The 19,044-nt window shown below is 33.9% G+C and overlaps 1 protein-coding gene across 1 annotated transcript; it reads left to right on the top strand.

Moving 5' to 3' along the window:
- The first annotated feature begins 16,830 nt into the window (after positions 1–16,830).
- On the top strand, positions 16,831–17,959 carry LOC128215254 (octapeptide-repeat protein T2-like). Its single transcript, XM_052921961.1, has 2 exons — positions 16,831–16,837; positions 17,421–17,959. The coding sequence occupies exons 1-2, from the start codon at positions 16,831–16,833 to the stop codon at positions 17,957–17,959; spliced, it is 546 nt and encodes a 181-aa protein (XP_052777921.1).
- Positions 17,960–19,044: the final 1,085 nt, after the last annotated feature.

Here is a 19,044-nt window from a genome sequence, read left to right on the forward strand (position 1 = left end):
AATATCATTATCTATAAAATCAAATGTCATTATTATACTTCAATGAAAGAATGCGTTTGGAAATGTCAAATGTCGTTTAACAAGATAACTTCTAATGATGTTTACTGGATATACTTTCGTTCACATGTACTTGATTATCTGGAACTAGGAAATTCAAAATTAGTTTTAAAACAACATAACTGTTGATATGTGCCAACTCATTGATAGTATTACTCGGACCATTCTGCTATCTTCATTTTGGTTTCGGTTGAACTTTTGCAAGGTTTTGAAGGTATCATGTGTAGCAATTATCCCTTTCGATTCCTTGAAGACCTGTGGCATACATATTACGCGATTAGGGCAATTAATTTTTCATATGTAATCATTCAGAATAGCGACAATGGTACTGGATAGAAGAAATACAGTTTCATACACACGTCAATAAATTCATTAAGTTTTAATACGTTTTCTTTGTTGAATATGATACATGCCCTGATCAAAGGGTGTTTCGATTTTTACTTAATGAATGTGCGGATCCGTAAATTTGTAGTTTCATTGATTATTATCAATACATACGAAAATTATCGCATGGTAACATTGGACAAAAACGTTTTCCCATGACGAATAATGGCTGTTTAATATATATCATTCAACTGCATGTAGGATCAATCGGAAGAAAATGGTGCCCACATGCTTTTTTTTAAATAATTATAGTCCGTATATCTAGATCGAATAACAATCATTCGATTCAGCTCTGTTTCAACTATTTTCAGCTGTATTGTTTCCTTATTTTTATAATGCATTGACTCAATTTCAGCGCCATTATTATTAAAACAATATTTGCAAGAGTTTGTTTTTCATGCTGCTTTGTAGGACCACAAATTTCCCGTGTATGTTAATCATCCTCACAGTCTTCAACTGTGACGTATGTGTATAAAAGGAACTAAACAAGAAAATTATATTTTTCACAACTTTTTATGTCTTTGATTGCTACATTTTATGAAACCTTGAATTGATGAAGAAGAATGGACGTACTAATTGATATATGAACGGCCACATTTAGATCTTTCAGCAACCACAACAAAAAGGACAATTACCACCACTGCAAAACGACTCATTTTACAACGCCAACAACAATCTTACAACACTAACACGACTACACCCATTCTTAAAACTAATTGATCAACATACAATTTCCCTTTCTACGATTAAAGAACAGAAATACAGAAATATTTAGCACGCATAACTTAACACACGCCTAACAACTACAACTTCAGCCCCGACAAACACAATTTCTATAAATGCTTCTTATTATATTAAACATACAACAAAAACCGAAAACAGCAGTTACATGTCTTTAGACCACCAACACTAAGACTAAGACAGCATTAACTTTAAAAACTATGGGAATCTACATTGAATGTTACTTGCAGGGTATCAATATAACCACAACGTCAATGGCAACAACAAACAGCATCCGAAAGAAACTGATATGTTTAATTAACATATATTTTGATCAGCAAAAGCAAAATATCTACAACGAATTTCAGAAAGGGGCTATTTTATACTTCTGTAAGAACATTCTAGTTTTCAATGTATATAATTAACCGTATGAGCAAAATATGGTTATTGTTTGGTTGATTTTTACATTGAAATATATTATTTCTTTGAACATCTTCAACCAGCTACGATCACAAATATCATAAGATCGTATGTGTTCGAAATGTGTGACAAATGAAACTTATTTTCCCAACCTTGAAGAATATGAACATATCTTTTCCCCTTTGGACTCTGGGATCTTGGAAATAATTGTCCTTTTCTTATGTGCTTCATACTGGTCGACATTTTTTATTGTCTCATTTTCGAAGAAAAAATGTTAAAGATAGTGTGGTAGCATTTGAGAAGGAAAAGATGTTGTAGTGCTTACTTTGACTCTAACTCTAATTCGTCTAAGGTATTCAAATGAAATCTGGTACTCTTGTTTCACGTCAACCGTCCATAAACAATTTAGCATTTAATATGGTGGCAAAAGCATCGCGGTGACAACCGGAATATGTTGGGGCCAAAAATAATAACAGGCTTTTCGTTCCAACAGAAGGCGATAACGAGCAAGTTTCGCTTATTTTATTTACAACCAGTAGTAAAACAATACTATAACTTAGTTAATCAATAGATTACTATTACTTCTAAGCATATATGTGCTGTAAGAAAAAAAATGTGTTAAAAACTGAACGTATACATTTGTTTTACTGTTTTTTGGAAAGAAATGCACCTATTAGTAGTTTACATTAATGTTTGCGATTCTTTTGTACTAATTGTATTGGTAAATGTTTGTTGTTTTTGTATATTCTACTATCAATATTGTTCATTGAATTGTATTTCATGGTGAAAACATAAGGGCGAAGTTTTGAATGTAATTTGAGCAGAGGAACATTGTATCAACTTATGTCATTAAGACAAATTTTTTTGAAAAAGTGTCATCAATTTTGTCGTTTTGCATCTTGTTGTAAAACACAACTTCACATATAGTTTCTTTAGTCAACAAGCTTACAATTTCTTACACGTCTGATACATGTTTGGGACAATCAAGTCAATATTCAAGATCAATTAACACGAGGCAGGTCATAAATGCTCAGAGAACACAATACTTATTGAAGTTGAACTGCTAGAAATTCCTATCCGACAGCAATAAACAGAAGCTGATGGCTTCATTAAATGTATTTTGATATTTTTATTGTTCGATGAATACGTGTCCGTGGTCCGCATTTATTCCACGTTAATTTATTTCTTTGTGACAGTTTTTACCCTTTTTTAACCCCAGTGACACCCTTTTTCTAAATAAACTGTTAGAAAATAAACTCATTGCTTAATTATATACTTTATACATGTGTTGTCTATAATGAAATGTTCTTTCACTATATCTTAAACATTTAGTTCAATGAAAATGGACGCCATTATTTGTTTGACAAGTTACTGCGTTCAGATTTTTAATACGTCATCGAAACTTTCTCCGATAAAGAAACATTGGAACCTCCCTTAGTTGACCCATGCCGTGATGTATAAAGACGGTAATTTTCTCAATCCCGATAAGCCATTCTCGTGGTCGAGATAGCAGTTTGCCCGTGGAAAACTTTCTTAGATAACGCCGCTTCAACAGGATCATTCTATGTTACTGTTCATTTCAGGGAAAGCAATGTTCCACTTGAGGAAGATTGATTGATTGATTACTCCAGAGTTACTCAGATGATATTCGGATTCAGTACGTTGGATTTCTGAGTGTTGTGCATTCTCTAAATTCCAAAGCTATATATTTGATTATTGGATAAAAGATAAAACAAGTCTTAGAGGTAAGTGTTATCTACATTTAAACTCTTGATTTGTATTTATCGTTCACTCATGTCGTATCAATGGTTTACAAAACGAAGAAATTCGCAAAACAAACTTAAAGATAAAGACCTTTTATATATGCGAAACACATATATTTATTTAAAACAAATGCATTATATATGTAGACAACTTAATTTAGCATTAAGCGAACTTGCACATTGTTAAGCACTTCCCTGTGATTTCACCTTTTTAATAAAATAAAGTGTAAAACTAGATACGGGAAAGTTATAATCATGATCGCCAAAGGCTCGTTTAGCAACTTTCAAAAATTCATAGATGTTTATATAACGGTCAAATAGTCTGATGAAATTAATCGAAATATTGATGATCTGTTCTACCGAAGCCATTTATTTCTGTTAATGATGTGTTTGTGTGTCTGTTTGAAATTGTGCTCTTGAACAAATTCATGGTAGGCTTATGATCGTGTTCATCCAGTTTCAAATGTAGTTTGATGTTCGGTGATCGTATTAGAAGGTTGTCTGTAAGTGTAATTCAACATTAAGGCTGTAACATTGGCTGAATCACTAGCTGTTATTATCAAACGACAGGTAGTTTGGAAGGTTGAACGAGAGCTTAAGATGTTCGACGTTTTACAAGACACTGGATTATCGATTTGAAATATAGTATTGATAATTATTATGAGAGTATGTTTTTATTTACTTCTTGGGATATCTTTAGTGAACTTAGCTTTTTGCATCATCTGAGTAGTTTTGGCAATAGGTTTTATTCATTCCGCCATCAAAACAATTCACATATATGTTTGAAATGTAAGCAATTCCAATCAGAGAAACCTTGGAGCGATTGTGTACCTGGTTGATACTTTCTACATAAGTACTGCATTGTGTTCAATCTTTCCATGATTTTTATGAGGCGGCTCCAGCTCCTTATTAAATTGGCTAGCTGTGCATGGGGAATTGTTTCCTTAAATGTTTTTTTGCTTATATGTAGCTCAGTTATTGGCGGTCATCGCCTCGGAACGTTTATCAAAACAGTAATTACAGCAGCATAGGAGTTCTCAACCTCACAATTCTCGCAACGTTGTTGAAAAACGTGGAAAATATTAGGATAAGCCTATATGTAGTAACATCAAACTGAAGACAATGCAGAGTAAAGTTGAACAAACCACGTACACTAAAACACTAAAACTAACTTCATACAAGTACTTAGCCTGTAGATACAAACATCGTCTTCAAACAAATGATTGGAACGGATCTTACAGTGTCCAATACATATCGAGTACTAAGTAGGTTTTCAGTCCATAAACGTTTAATGTGGGGATTACAAAATGCTTAACTCAACTATCAACACTCTTGCTGAAGTGCACAAGTAATGGCACCTCAGATGCAGAGCGACGAATCGTTCTGAGAAACAGACGCGTAATTTAATTTCACACTTGGACACCTATTGTGATTATCAGTTCCCAAGTTTGCGTCATCGATCAATCTTATATTAACAAACTATTTCTCAATTTGTCACCAACACGATAACAATTCTAATGAAAATTACAAGTTTTGCGTTACGACATCGACACCGACGACGCCGACAATGACACCAATGCTAAGACAAGACCTCGACTATGTTTGCTCTCGTTAGTAGTTTTAAATCGCTTTACTTTGATAAAATTGCTTCGAATCTCAAATCCAGTGAGCTCAGTTCAAGGAACTAGTGGAAAATTTTAAAATCATTTATCACTCCGACAACATCAAAGGGCATTCCGTCACTAGTCAATCCACTTGATGGTGAAATTGTTACGGATGAACAACATAAAGCTGATATTCTCAATGACTTTTTTGTCCAACAACCATACGTTGACGACTCAAATCAGGTTGTTCCCAAACACGAAATAAGAGCTGAGCAAGGAAAACAAGAATCCCCAATTATTCTACCATCTGAGGTTGAGGATGCAATAAACTGTCTCTAGACAGGTAAAACATCGGGCCCAGATGGCATTAATAATCGTATTCTATGTGAAGCTTCTGTCCAACTTAGCCAACCTTTATGTGTATTGTTCAATGGTTCGCTTGGTTCCTCGGTTATGCCATTACAATGGAAATGTTCAAATGTCTCCGCCGTCTTCCAAAAAGGTGATCCTTCAAACCCTTCAAACTATCGCCCAATCTCTCTTCTTAATACAATGAAAATGGTATTTGAAAGAATTTAAACTTGTATTCAATTTTCTTCGTGATTCACCCTTCTATACGCGTTTCCAATCAGTTGACTCTACTGTTAACCAGTAAACTTATCTCTATAATACTCTTTGTTATGTTTATTAGTTTTAACCGTATGTCAATGCAATTAATATGCCAGTCAGATGTGTTTTATGTCAAAACGAAGATCTTGCAAAAGATGTCAGTCGTATTTTGTAGCAAAACCTAAAATGGCCCTACAAATAATTCGTGAAGATAGGCATCACTATAATTGATGAAGAAATTATTTGAATTTCAGCAGGAGAACTGTCTTTGAAACTATTTTGGGAACAATAGTATTTTCTTCGGATTCGATTAAGCTCTGATTGCCAAGTTATCAAATGTAGTAAGTGCCTTAGATGTTGAAAAAATACTATTTTTATATCTGATTCAGTAGTTTTGCTCAGAACTCCTCTGGCGTTGTCAACATAAAATATATTATCAATGTATCGTACGAGATTTTGCGAAAGACACTGTTCCATTGCATTTTTTCTCTCTTAAACTATCAAATTTACCCATTGCTTAGCTAGGAGGTTCTGATAATGTTTATCATTGCATTTCCATTTACTTTTTTTTCGTCCGAAAGATTAATCATGAATAATGTATTTGAATTTCTAAAGCATCATTAAACATATACTTTACTAATACAATTGAGAACTCAACAAACACAGTGAAAATATAAATGCATTCTAGAAGCGCGGTCCTTGAGCGATATTTAATGGTTATTGCTATACCGTCAACGCCCACTATCGACGACTTAAGCAATATTCAGTGGTAATTGTAGTACCGTCACGCTCCCTATCACCGACCTGAGCGGTATTCTATGGTAATTGCACAACCATTAACGCCCCATATTGCCGACTTGAGTTATCTTCTATTGTCATTGTTATACCGTCACGCTCCCTATCGCCGACTTGAATGGTATACTTGAGCAATTGCAGTACCATCAGCGCCATTAGAGCCGACTTGATCGATTTTCTAAGATGATCGTAGTACCGTCAACGTCCCCTATCGCCGGCTTGAGTGGTATCTATGGTAGTTACAAAAAAATGTCAACACCAGAAAAAAGAACAAAGACAAATAACAAGTTTTCGTGTATTGTATATAAATGAGACGCAGTTGTAAAATTGCATATCTACAAAACAAGCATCAAGGTGCCATCTCCCATTGATGAGTTCCAATTTATATACATAGCAGAACGTGACATGGATACTTCATCGTAATTAGGCATTAGATTGTTTCCGCTCAAGATTTCTCGTAGAGTATTCCTTTTTGTTAAACCATCTCATTTAAACGTTGACGATCAAATCTCAAATTTCCCATTTCAATGAAGATTTTGCCTGATAAGAAAAAAAGATAATTTAGATTGTAGATTGTTTTCATTATTTTCTGGTGGAATATACAAACTACATTTGGCATCAAAGACCTTCTTCTAGGAGGTGCGTTTGACATTTTGAAAGACCAAATTATTTAACGGAATGTATTTTTCTCACCACGGCTGTCAATGCTTTTATCGTACAAACGCATGGTCTTTAGTACTGCATAACAACATCTGTGCAAATTTCAATTGAACTTCTCAAAAATGTACATGTACCTTTTGTTACTATAAGTGGTTTCTTGTCATAGAAAACAAAACAAAAAACTCAATCTTAATTATCATTTGCTTAATTTCAAAATAAAGTTACATAAATAATCCTTGAGTGACAATCTTCCCCATTCTTTCAGGCCTTGTTGGTTCGTCAAATACAAAGCTTTCTTGGCGGTAGACGACTATTTGAAAGAAAATGAAAGAAAATCCTCTTAAAATCCACTCACATTATTGTAAAATTCAATTAACGTAAATGTACCTGTTAAAAATGTTTTAGCAGCAATGGAGCCATCTTAGTTTTATGCTGACTTTTAAAAGAAATTCTTTAGCATTGCAGATAGGCTCTCTACCAACTGTGTTAAAATCATACCCTGGGGTCAGTTTTGACCCTGTACTGAGATCAATTCTGATATCAGTTGTGCTACATAGACTGAAATTAAGACTTGAACATCAGTTTCTTCAAACTGCAGTGCGCAGAGCTTGGAAATAGAAAGTCTTCGTTAGCGACATTAGTCAGAGTCTAAATGTCAGGTGGATAATTTCTCATTATATCTTATAAATGTCGAGAGGTGGTTTTAAGCGTTTTGCGTTGTAACAAAAATCAGACGGAGGAATGTTCTAACTTTTCATAAGTAAACCGAGATTTGCCAAGAAAACATATGGAATATTCAATAGTTTATAATGATGGAACTAGGCGTTTTATAAATGACAAAGTTTTGTCGACGATATCTGCTTTATCGCTTTGAATTGTTATACCTAAACCACTAAACACCATCTTTCTTTTATGATGACATGTTTTATCCGAATCTTTCTTACCCATTGACGCGGGCGTTATAGATCATGGTGTGCTTGACAAAGTAATCGCATGCATCATATATGAACGTATATTCAGAGAAAATGAAAATTTAACTAAGTGACGCTTCCATCTATTCAGTGTATCCTACTTACAGTCTGAAATCCTAGCAGAGTTGATCTTATTCAACTGTATCAGATAGTTTATATCCTTTGTTATGGTTAAGAGTCTTTGGTTTTAACATGTTTTTCTTACATTCATAGCAGATCTCGATCGATTACGCTGAACGCAAGCTATCCTACTACCAATTAAAATCCAATTTCCTTTAGCATTAAAATTCCCTTTAAAAATGCAGATCAAATGACGACTGTCATATTAGATGATTAGCATGTCGATTGCGAGAAAACATGCAGCCTTACTTAATAATGATTTCACAGAATGTTCAGCGTGATATACTTGCTCTGATAAAAAAATTGCTAGTAGTTTATTTATCTGATCATTTCTCCGACAGTTTAAATAAAGATTAATAAACCTATCCGTGCAGTATGGCATCCGTGCAAGTTGATAACATGGGTGCTTTCTTTGACATTTGTTGAAAGGGGTTAATTAAACACTTTGACATGAGCTATACAACCACATGGTGTTTAAGCGTTATGACATGAGGTATACAACAACGTAATGTTAAAATCTCCGGCATTGCTAATAAACGTCTTGGCATTGGCAATAAAACCTTATGATGTTTAAACGCCTTGGCATTTGAAATAAAACACAAGATGTCTAAGCACCCTGGCATTGGCAATAATGTCATGTGGTGTTTAAACTTCTAGACATGGGCGATAATACCTCATGGTCTTTTAACACCTTGGTATGGCAATATAACCCGGTGGTTTTAAACGTCTTTGCATTGGCAATAAAATCTAATAAATAATAATAAACTATAAGTACCCTGGCATTGGCAATAACACTATGTGGTGTTTTAACGTCTATACATTGGCAATAAAAAGACATGTGGCAGGTTTTAACAGCTTGGCATTGGCAAAACCACTAGATGATGTTTAAACGCTTTTTCATTGGCAAAAAAGGAACATAATGTTACAACGTCTGGGTGTGGTTAATATAATCCATACGATGTCTAAACACCTTGACATTATCAATAAAACTAAATAATGTTAAAATGTCATGACAATTAGGGGCAACACACACATAATGTTTAAACGTCTTAAAACCGGTTTTCAAACACGTTTCCGGTTCGAATCGAAATATTTGTATCAAATAGTACCGATACTTATACAATAATATCATCAAAAAGCTAAGCCTTCTCCAATTATGAGCATAGCTTTCTCATCGTAAGGAATACCTTATTCGCCCTAGTAAATTTATTAGGTTCATGTTCATCGGCTTATTAAGTGTTTTTGCACAAAAGTTAGCATCGCTCTTAGATTATTAGAAACCATTTGTAGTCTATACTTTATAGAGGATCCACACTTTTTAAGATTTCAAAGTTTGAAATGTTTTTTGTTAAGCCTTATGCAGTTTATTTGAAAACTTTTCGGAAGCATCTTATTAAATTGTTTGTATCAAAATACACTTGAATTAAAAAATACTTAATTGAAATGGTTTCAATCCAAAGATCCTCAAACGTCCGTGGTCAATGGCACGAAGAAAAACATGGCAGCAATGATGAACTACTCGCTAAATATTCGATAGCTTTCTACTAACAAATTCATTTTTTTTTTCAAGTATGGGTACGAATGTTTCAGGAGTTATATATCTCATTACTGAAAGTGATTTAGTAAATTTACATTATGTCGGTGTTGTTTAATTTCTTTAATTCAGTTTTATAATTAAGTAAAACATATATTCTTCTCTATGACGTAGTGAAGATGAAAAACTGTCAGACAGGTGTCATGAAATTGTGACGCCTCAGATGGCGACTCCGGCAATCAATAAGCGGCCACGCATGGCCAATGTCACCGACTTTTTTTTACAAAAGTTTTGTATCTACTCTAAAATGTTTTTATTACTTCTTCAATTCAAAGGCATAATGTTCGTTATATTCTTCTTTAGTTCAGATACTGTCGTCCTATTTGGTATACTGTTGTGACCATCTTCCTTATTCCTAATACTTTATCTTACTACCCCAACTGAAATGCAGTTGACAGACATATTTTTTTGCTCTCTCTGTGCCTATAAACAATCATAAGGTAGAGAGGTATTGACTTGAAGTTTCTTCAGGCTAATTCATGTCAAACGTCTGAAACATTAGCATTTGCAGTACTTGGTGTGTTTCCTGAAACAAAAAGAAACATATGTTGTTGGAATGCTCAAAGTGATTCCGTGACAAGACAAGTCAGGTATTTACTTGTAAGGGACTCTGATTTTTAATCAAAAAATATCATGTTTATCGGTATTTTAAATGAATCCTTACAGTAATTCGAAAACACGGTTTAAAATAAACTACCATACAATTTGACAGTAATGTGATAAAATAAACTTTAGGTCTATTTCCATACTTCAAACAAAAACATACCAGATAGACATTTTTATCTCAAAACTTCTGTAAATTATAAAAGATTTGAACATACTTAGTATTTCAGTATATAAGTGTGCACTTTTTAATCCTAGCAAAAACATTATGGATTTAAAAGATAGGTATTCCTAATCGTAATGAGTTAAAGAGTACTCGTTGGAGTAAGCATCAAACTGTAGACAATACACAATCAATCAAAAAACAACCATGTAACTCAACTACAACTATTCTTATAACTACTCTATAATAACGACATACAAATTCCGCGTCTGTGATAAAACAACTAAGCAGTCAATAACCTAACACACGCCGACAACTACAAATACAACCCCGATAAACACCATTACTGTATAAGCTTCTACCAATGATAACCATACAATAACAACAGCAACAACAAACATTAAAGCATGTTAAAACTACCTTATCTAAGACTACGACATCAACAACTTTAGTACTATGGGAATCGCAGCTGCGCCTAAAACAACAGGTGACTTACAGTGGATCAGTTACGAGTCGGCATAGTTGTCGTCGTCCTTATAACGTCAACTTCACCCTAACTCGAATTCGTTCAAGGTATTCAAACCAAATCAGGTATTCAAATGAAATCAGGTACTCATGTTTTCAGAGACATCACGCATATGTTCAGCAAGACAAACTTTAAACGGCTCAAATAAATGATCGATTACATAAAAAAACACTCCGCGGCGCTCTTTTTGTATCCATCATCATCAGAAACAGCAAATTACATTCGTAAACTTTAACGAAGGAAAACGTTTGAAAAGTAAAGAAGCATTAATGATGGATTTGCTAACTTATATTTTCCATTGATGATGATGAATGCTTTTAAACTCACTGATCAATTTATACTGGAATTCTTGGTTCTTCTTTTTACATTCAGGTAGGGAGTTTAACTTTTGCAATGCTTTGAACTAATTCACACGCTTAAGACACTTGAAATGTTCATATGCAGTCACTCCAAATGTATTGATCCCATTTTAGATCATTCCGCACTGAAGCCTCTTCAGCTCTTTCCTAGTAACATATAGACAACATGTTCCGCTTTTTCATTCTTCTATCCGACTTAGGCGCGAGCTGCTGCAAGACATATGTCAAATAATGTCTGAAATTTTAATTACTTTCTTCGATTTGTAGATTTGTAGATAACCCTAGACTTGAAAATCATATGTTCTCAATATAAGAATAGCAATGCTTGCAGTTAAAGATAGCCCAGGTTTTAAAGTCCCTAAACACGGATCATATCGGTCAAGAGAATTTTTAAATAAAGTGTATTATTATCTTTAGCATGTCGATCTACTTTACAAATAAATTACGTATTTCAGCGATTTGGCGTAAACTTTTTATCTACGTGTAAATTACTCCTGAACATAGCAACTAAACAATAAAGTCATGCAAAATTTACATTGGTTTCAATACAGCAGTTCATTAAAATTGAGGCTTTAAATTGTGTTGGCAGTAGCAGTGTGGTGACTACCGATATTTTGTTCTTTTTTATGTGTTGATACTTTCTTTCTGAAACCAAAGCTTGGGCTTAAAACATGCCCGGCTATTCGACCCAAAAGAACTAGCATCGATAATTGTTTGATTTGTTTTTATACGTTCTTTAATCTTAATATTTTTCATGTTTGGAATTTCCTTGAATTGCATTATCAAAATGCAAACATCAATTTGATGAACAAAAGGTAATTTGGAAAGATGAAAAATAATTCAAATTGTTCCAATAAGACATTTAATTTGAAAGGGTTTCATTAATTCATTTACTTTGTCATTTATTTGCGCATTGTTGTAGACCGAAGCTATTTTCTATGTAGTTTCATTAGTCAACAAGTATCGTGAAACTTCTAATAGTTCCGATACTCCTTTGGGACAATCAAGTCAAAATTCAAGTACAATAAACACGAGTATGGTCATAAATGTTCACATAACACAACAATAGTTATTTGATTTGAACTGCTTGAAATTCCTACTTGCAACATTAAGCAGAAGTTGTTGCGATCATTAAATGTGTTTTGGTCATTTTATTGTTCGATGTATACGTGTTCTGTGATTGGTATTTTATTCCATATAAATTTGTTAAATAATGATAGTGTTCAAACACACTTTTCTTAATATATAGGTAGAAAGTATATTTAATTATATACCCTTTCTTTAAAATAATGTCGTTCGATATTATTGTTAGCATTTTAACAATGAAAATGAACGGCATGATTTGTTCAACAAGTCACTTCGTTCAGGACGTTTTCTGATACGTCATTAAAGCATTTTTCCGATAAAGAAACAGGAATCTGCAGTATTTGACCCATTCCGTGATGTAGAAGACGGCAATTTACTCAATACTGATAAACCATACTCGTGGTCGAGATAACAGTTTGTTCTTGAAAAGCGTTCTTAGATAACACCACTTGAACAGGATCATTCTATGTTGATGTTCATTTCAGGGAAAGCGATGTTCCACTGTGGAGGATTGAGGAAAATTGATTGATTGCTCAAGGGTTATTCAGATAATATTCGGATTAATTGCGTTGAATTGGTTAGTATTGTGCATTCTCTAAATTCTGAAGCTATATTGGATTATTGGATAAAAGATTAAAGCAAATATTTGGGGTAAGTGTTTTCTACATTTAAGTCCTGATTTGCATTAAACGTACAATTATTCGTGTCGTAACACTTTTTACAAAGCAATGGATTTCGCAATACAAAAATGTATAAATAAACTTTCTTATACACGCGAAGTACATATATGTATTAGTAATAAATACACATGGTATATGAAGACAACTTAATTGAGTATAAAGCTAGCATTAAAAAGCGGACACATTGTGAAGCTTTCTTTGTGTTATAGGCATAGCATAATGTATATACTTTTTTATTTGCAGCATTTTAAATAGTTTTACATAACATTAGCTTACACATTATTTAATCATTATGTATGTTTATGTTAATTAAACATGACATTCACGTCATTTTTCCCTGTTAATTTAGCGTCAAACATTTTACAAAAATATAACGATGTCTCTTTGGCCACGAATGTGTCATGTAATAAAAATAATCTTACTTTCGTTGCTATTCACTTAAACATTGTATGGAACTTGTTATGGTGAAGAGCGCCAAAGGCTCGCTTAGCATCTTCCATAAATTCATTTTATAGATGTTTGTTTTAAATAACGACGTATGTAAGGTCCTTTGTATGATAATTTGGTCATAAAGGTCGATCAAGTGGAAAGCTATTCTACATTGTTCTTGAGTGTAAATATACAATAGTCAACAAGATATACATACAATGGAAGTATGAAATCATATCTATAAGTAACACAAATTTTAATAATGTAGTACATGTAATTCAGAGGAACTTCTGGGACTTCGTTGATTTCCTACAGTTTATATTCGAATTTTATAGACCGGTTTAAAGCTGATTACGATCAATTTTTCGAAGTCTAGTGTAAGCCTTACATCAAAAAGAAGCAATCGTTTTATTTGATTTCCTCTGGTAAGCCTCTCCTCAATTGATAAACAGGAGCTGTTGACGACGACAAATCACTTGAAATTGAGCAATTTCCCTGATAAGCAAAATGTTAGAGACTATTCAAAATCTGCTATACTTTCAATACTTTATATACAGCTAGCAGGAGAGTTTTGGCTTTACTGTATATCAGCATTTGGCATGACAATGTGTCTTCTATTTTTCGACAAAGAAATTTGGCCCCACGATTGGGACACTTTGTATGGAGCAGATTCATAGTGGGAAATACTTCTCTTCAGTATTTAGTCTGTTCAATATATTAAACGAACCTACATGGTGAAAATTAGTCTGCCGAAGAAAATCTAGTTTTTAAAGTTCTAGTTTGTAATTTGAGGTACTAAACAATCAACCATTTACATTCAACCTTCCCGAAAACGTCTAAGCCGCTTATTTTCAGATATGAGCATCGACACCATTTTCTGCAACTCGATCTGTCTCTGTTGTTATCATATGTTAAATTGTGGGAGGAACATTTAAACATCTAAAGGAATGACATTTTTACTTGACAGAATGTTGTGTTAAAAAAGTGTAGAAACAATTCAACCTATTTCTTTGATTATTCCATGCCATTCTGTCAACAGTTGTGTGTATCCTTTTCGCACACATGTCATATTTAGCCCAATAGCATGACTCTTACCTTCGCCTTCTTTAGGCTCTTGAGCACCAATTGAAGTGGCACTTCAAAAACTGGTATTTTCTCGTATTTTCTTTTTCTCTTATTTTCGTATCAAACAGTTCATTGCCCGCAATTTATACAATGGTTGATTTCGGGTCTGATCAGTTTAATGATACAAATTCCTAAGAAGTTCATGGAAAGTTTATATTACGGTCAAATATTTTAATATGATTGATGGAAATAAGGATGCATCTGCTCTACCAATTTCGTTTATATCGGTGGGTGTTTGTGTGTCTGTTTGAAATGATGCTAGTGAACAAATGCATGGTAGCTTTATGAGCGTGTTCATCAAGTTTCAATTGTAATTTTAGTTTCGGTGATCGGATAAGAAAGTTGTTTGTACCTGAAATTCAACATTTAAAATTAATCATTGGCTACAAAATATTTATCTACACTAGCTGTTATCATCCAACGACAGGTAGATTTGAAGGTTGTACGAGAGCTAAAGATGTTGACCGTTTTAAACAAGACGTTAAATTATCCATTGAAAACAATAAGTTATGAAAAGACACGCTAGTGCAACAGGGGCAATGTTCTGATACACTGTATCGTATAATGCACGAGAAATGGACAGGACATAATGTACTTTGAATTTATTTTCGTAAGACAATGTGTAGTATTTTCTAGAATTCGAATTTAAATCAAGGATTAAAGAGTTTAATGTCGTTCGATTTGTTCAAAGACGTTAACAAATGTGACCTGACAAATTATGTATTTCCTTGTTATGGATTATGGTTCTTAATAAGCAATCTAACAAAGCCCTTCAAAATTATATGTATAAAGTTTTTAAAATGTATACTTTATAAATTCGCAAACAAAATTCAAAGAAAATTATTATGCAATTAAAAGAAGTGTGATACAATAAACTATTGTCATATTTCCATACCAAAAATCCAGAAAGGACATTTTTTTTATCATTTTTTTCTAATTATATAAGATTTAAACATAGTAAGTATTTCAGTAAAAGAATCAGCACATTTCGATACCAATTTCAACATTCAAGATCCTGATATTAAGAAGAAGGGGAACTGTTACCTTAATTATTATTTGTTTGCTTATATGTAGCTCTGTTCTTTGGGTCACCGCCTTGTACTGTAGTTCACTCTCTGGGGGGTTGAAGCCGTATTGAAGTGCTCAACCTCACAATTCTCCCAACATTCAATAAATGCAAACATACTAAGAACTAGCCAATTCGAAGCAAGCATCAACCTGTAGACAATGCAAAATAAAGTTAAACATATCAAGTAAATATAACTCTAACTTTCTTCAAGTACCTTACGACTAGATACAAACAAAGCATGCAAACAAATGAATTGAACGATTCTCACAGTGCCGAAAAATATCGAGTACGAAGAAGGTTTTTCTCCATTAACGTTTAATGTAAGGATTAAAAAGCTATGCGTAACTAAAGCATCAACAATCTTAGTGACGTGCACAGCTAAAGGAGCCTAAGAAGCAGAGTGACGAATCTTTCTGAGAAAGAGACGTGTAATTTAATTTCACACATGGAAGCCTATTGTGATTATCAGTTCCCAAGTTGAAGTCATCTGCGATTTTCGATCGATCAATCTAATATTCACAAACTGTTTCTCAATTTGTCACCAACATGATAACAGTTTTAATGAAAATAACATTTTTTTAGTGACGACCTCGACACCGACATAGACACCGTCAATGACACCAATCCTAAGACAAGACCTCGACTTTGTTTCGTCGAAACTAAAAATCATTGCCACCAGTGTATGACTTAGTGTTTAAAAATCGGACTATATCGGGCTATCGATAATCGAATCGAATCGAACCAAGCATTTCGATTTACTATCGGACAATAATCAAAAGTTCATAATATCAGTAAGGAATATATTCTGTATACATAGCATCATCATGATCATTTAAATGGTTTAACCTGGAATCAGTACGTGTGATGCTTTAGTCATGCATTCTGCAGTAAGGTAATTTCCATAACCTTTTTCTGTCTTAATAACATTACGAAAAAACATAACAGCACATCACTAACTTAATAAGTGCATATCAATTGCAAAATGATGCACACCGCATCAAGCTAGCATTTTATCCATGGAAAGCATATTACATATATGAGAACCAGCTTAACATTCAATAACCTGTAATATTGTAGTTAATCAAGGGTAGAAATGTCAGGTGCGTCCTGGTTCATTGTTTGGGGTTTGAAACGATTATATTTGAAACGACTTGCTTTTGTCAGCGAAGGGTATTATCATCGTTTTCCGAATGCAGATCGCACGTTTTGGAGACAAATCTGCACATTTAAGAAATGCTAACTGGTTCATTCTGTACATTTTTAGAACCCATGTTCATCCCAAGTCATTATCTATGACACGCTCAATCAACAATTAAAATACCTCAATTGTTTATCCTAATCTGTGTAAGTGTACTATAACACCTGTAAGAAGATTCATTTTGATAAGGACCTCCAAAATCTCTGTTAAAAGAAGAATTGCCATTACTTGTTGGCGGTTATATAGTAAGGTTAATTGTTATGAACTAAATTCTAGACTCCAGAAATTATTTTACCTTCGTCTTGAGTTCATGCGTATAAAATAAATTGTTTTCCGCCCCTATACCTTTATTTTATTGAAATTGTGTTATTGAAAATAAATTATTATATATATTTATATAGGGAAAAGAAACAGAGGAGAGAAAGAAAATGGATAGAAAAGGGGGAGAGAGGAGGGAACAAAGTATTAGAGATGAAGGGGTAAAGGGGAGAAAAAGAAGAGATGGGGAGGAGAGAGGAGGGAAAGAGGGTGGAAAAGAGGAGGGAAAGAGGGTGGAAAAGAGGAGGGGAAAGAGGGTGGAAAAGAGAAGGGGAAGAAAGAGAGGAGAGAGAGAGAAAAAGAGAGAGAGAGAGAGGGGAGAAAAATACGAGATAGGGAGGAGAGAGGCGGGAAAAAGGGTGGAAAAGAGGAGGTAAAGAGGGTTGGAAAAGAGGAGGGAAAGAGGGTGGAAAAGCGGAGGGAAAGAGGGTGGAAAATAGAAGGGGAAGAGAGAGAGGAGAGAGAGAGGGGGGGGGAAGAGGAGGGAAGAAATAGAGGAGAGAAAGAGGGAAAAAAGAGAAGGGGAAGAAAACGAGGAGAGAAAGAGGAGGGAAGAAAGAGGGTAATAGAGAATAGGAAGAAAGGGGAGGGAAGAAATACGGGGAAGAGAAGGAGAAGAAAGAGAGAAAGAGGGGGAAAGAATGACTGGGGAAGAAGAGTGAGGAAGGAGATAAGAAGAGGAAGTAGAGAGGTTGAAAGCACATAAACAGTTTTTGAGATTTAAAAAGAAAAGAGGGGAGGTAGTGTAATGGGAAGATAAAGTGTGAGGAAGGGAGGCAAAGATAAGAAAGTAATCAAGATTTGATAGATCTCGTACCATGCACCACCACACGTACGAGCGGTGGCTCTGAGAGCCAGGCTCGAGAACCAGCACCGCTAGTTCCCGTACAAATTCATCCAAGATTTGAGACCCTGGGATTTTATTATAGTACAAAACTTGAAGGTTAAAATGGCAGATTTATATTACATTTCCGTGGTAATGTTATTTGTATAAATTCATACAGTGGTACGAAAAAAACACTACATTTTATATTATTATATTTTAAGAGCTTTATACTGGAATGACAATTCTTCAAAAATGAGTAAATTGCCTTATTTTAGCTATTTAGTATTATTTTTATGACTTCGGTTTATTGCTTATTCAGTCTATTTATATCATTATTAAATATTCTATAAATAAGTGTATCATTATAACAACAATGATAAACAGTAACACATTGACCATCACAATAAAAGGTGTGAAAATATGGCCATGAATGAAAATATTACTGTACGTTGTATACCGACAGAAAATAATAGATTAACACTTAAAAAATGAAGAGTTCTGAAAAATTTGCGTATATAGTGCGACATGGAGGCACCACGCCGCCGCATACCGTATGAGGCAGTAATATCACTGCATTAAGGTCGCGTAACGGTGCCCCGTATAAAGCACCATTTGAAATACTTAAACACCGTATAAAGATTTTCGTTTATTTATTGTTGACTGTTTTGAGCAAAAAGTTGATAAAGTTTTGGGCAAATATTGATACAAACATGAAGGTAATGAAAATGAAATATAGTGGCCGAGAAACTAAACAATTATTTTGCTTAGCCTAATGCAGAAAATGCATCATAACAGGAAAAAGGAAACTATATTTGTATAGAAATGCCTAAGTTTATTATGATTCGAAATGTGAAGTCAAAATTGTGAATTTTATTTCACTTCATATCTAGCAGTCTCTTTAACATATACTTGTTGTGTAAAACTCCGGCCATTCCTGTATACAATCCTACCTTGCAGGTTACCAG

This window comes from Mya arenaria, chromosome 13 (assembly GCF_026914265.1).
Source record: "Mya arenaria isolate MELC-2E11 chromosome 13, ASM2691426v1".
NCBI classification, from domain to species: Eukaryota; Metazoa; Mollusca; class Bivalvia; order Myida; family Myidae; genus Mya; species Mya arenaria.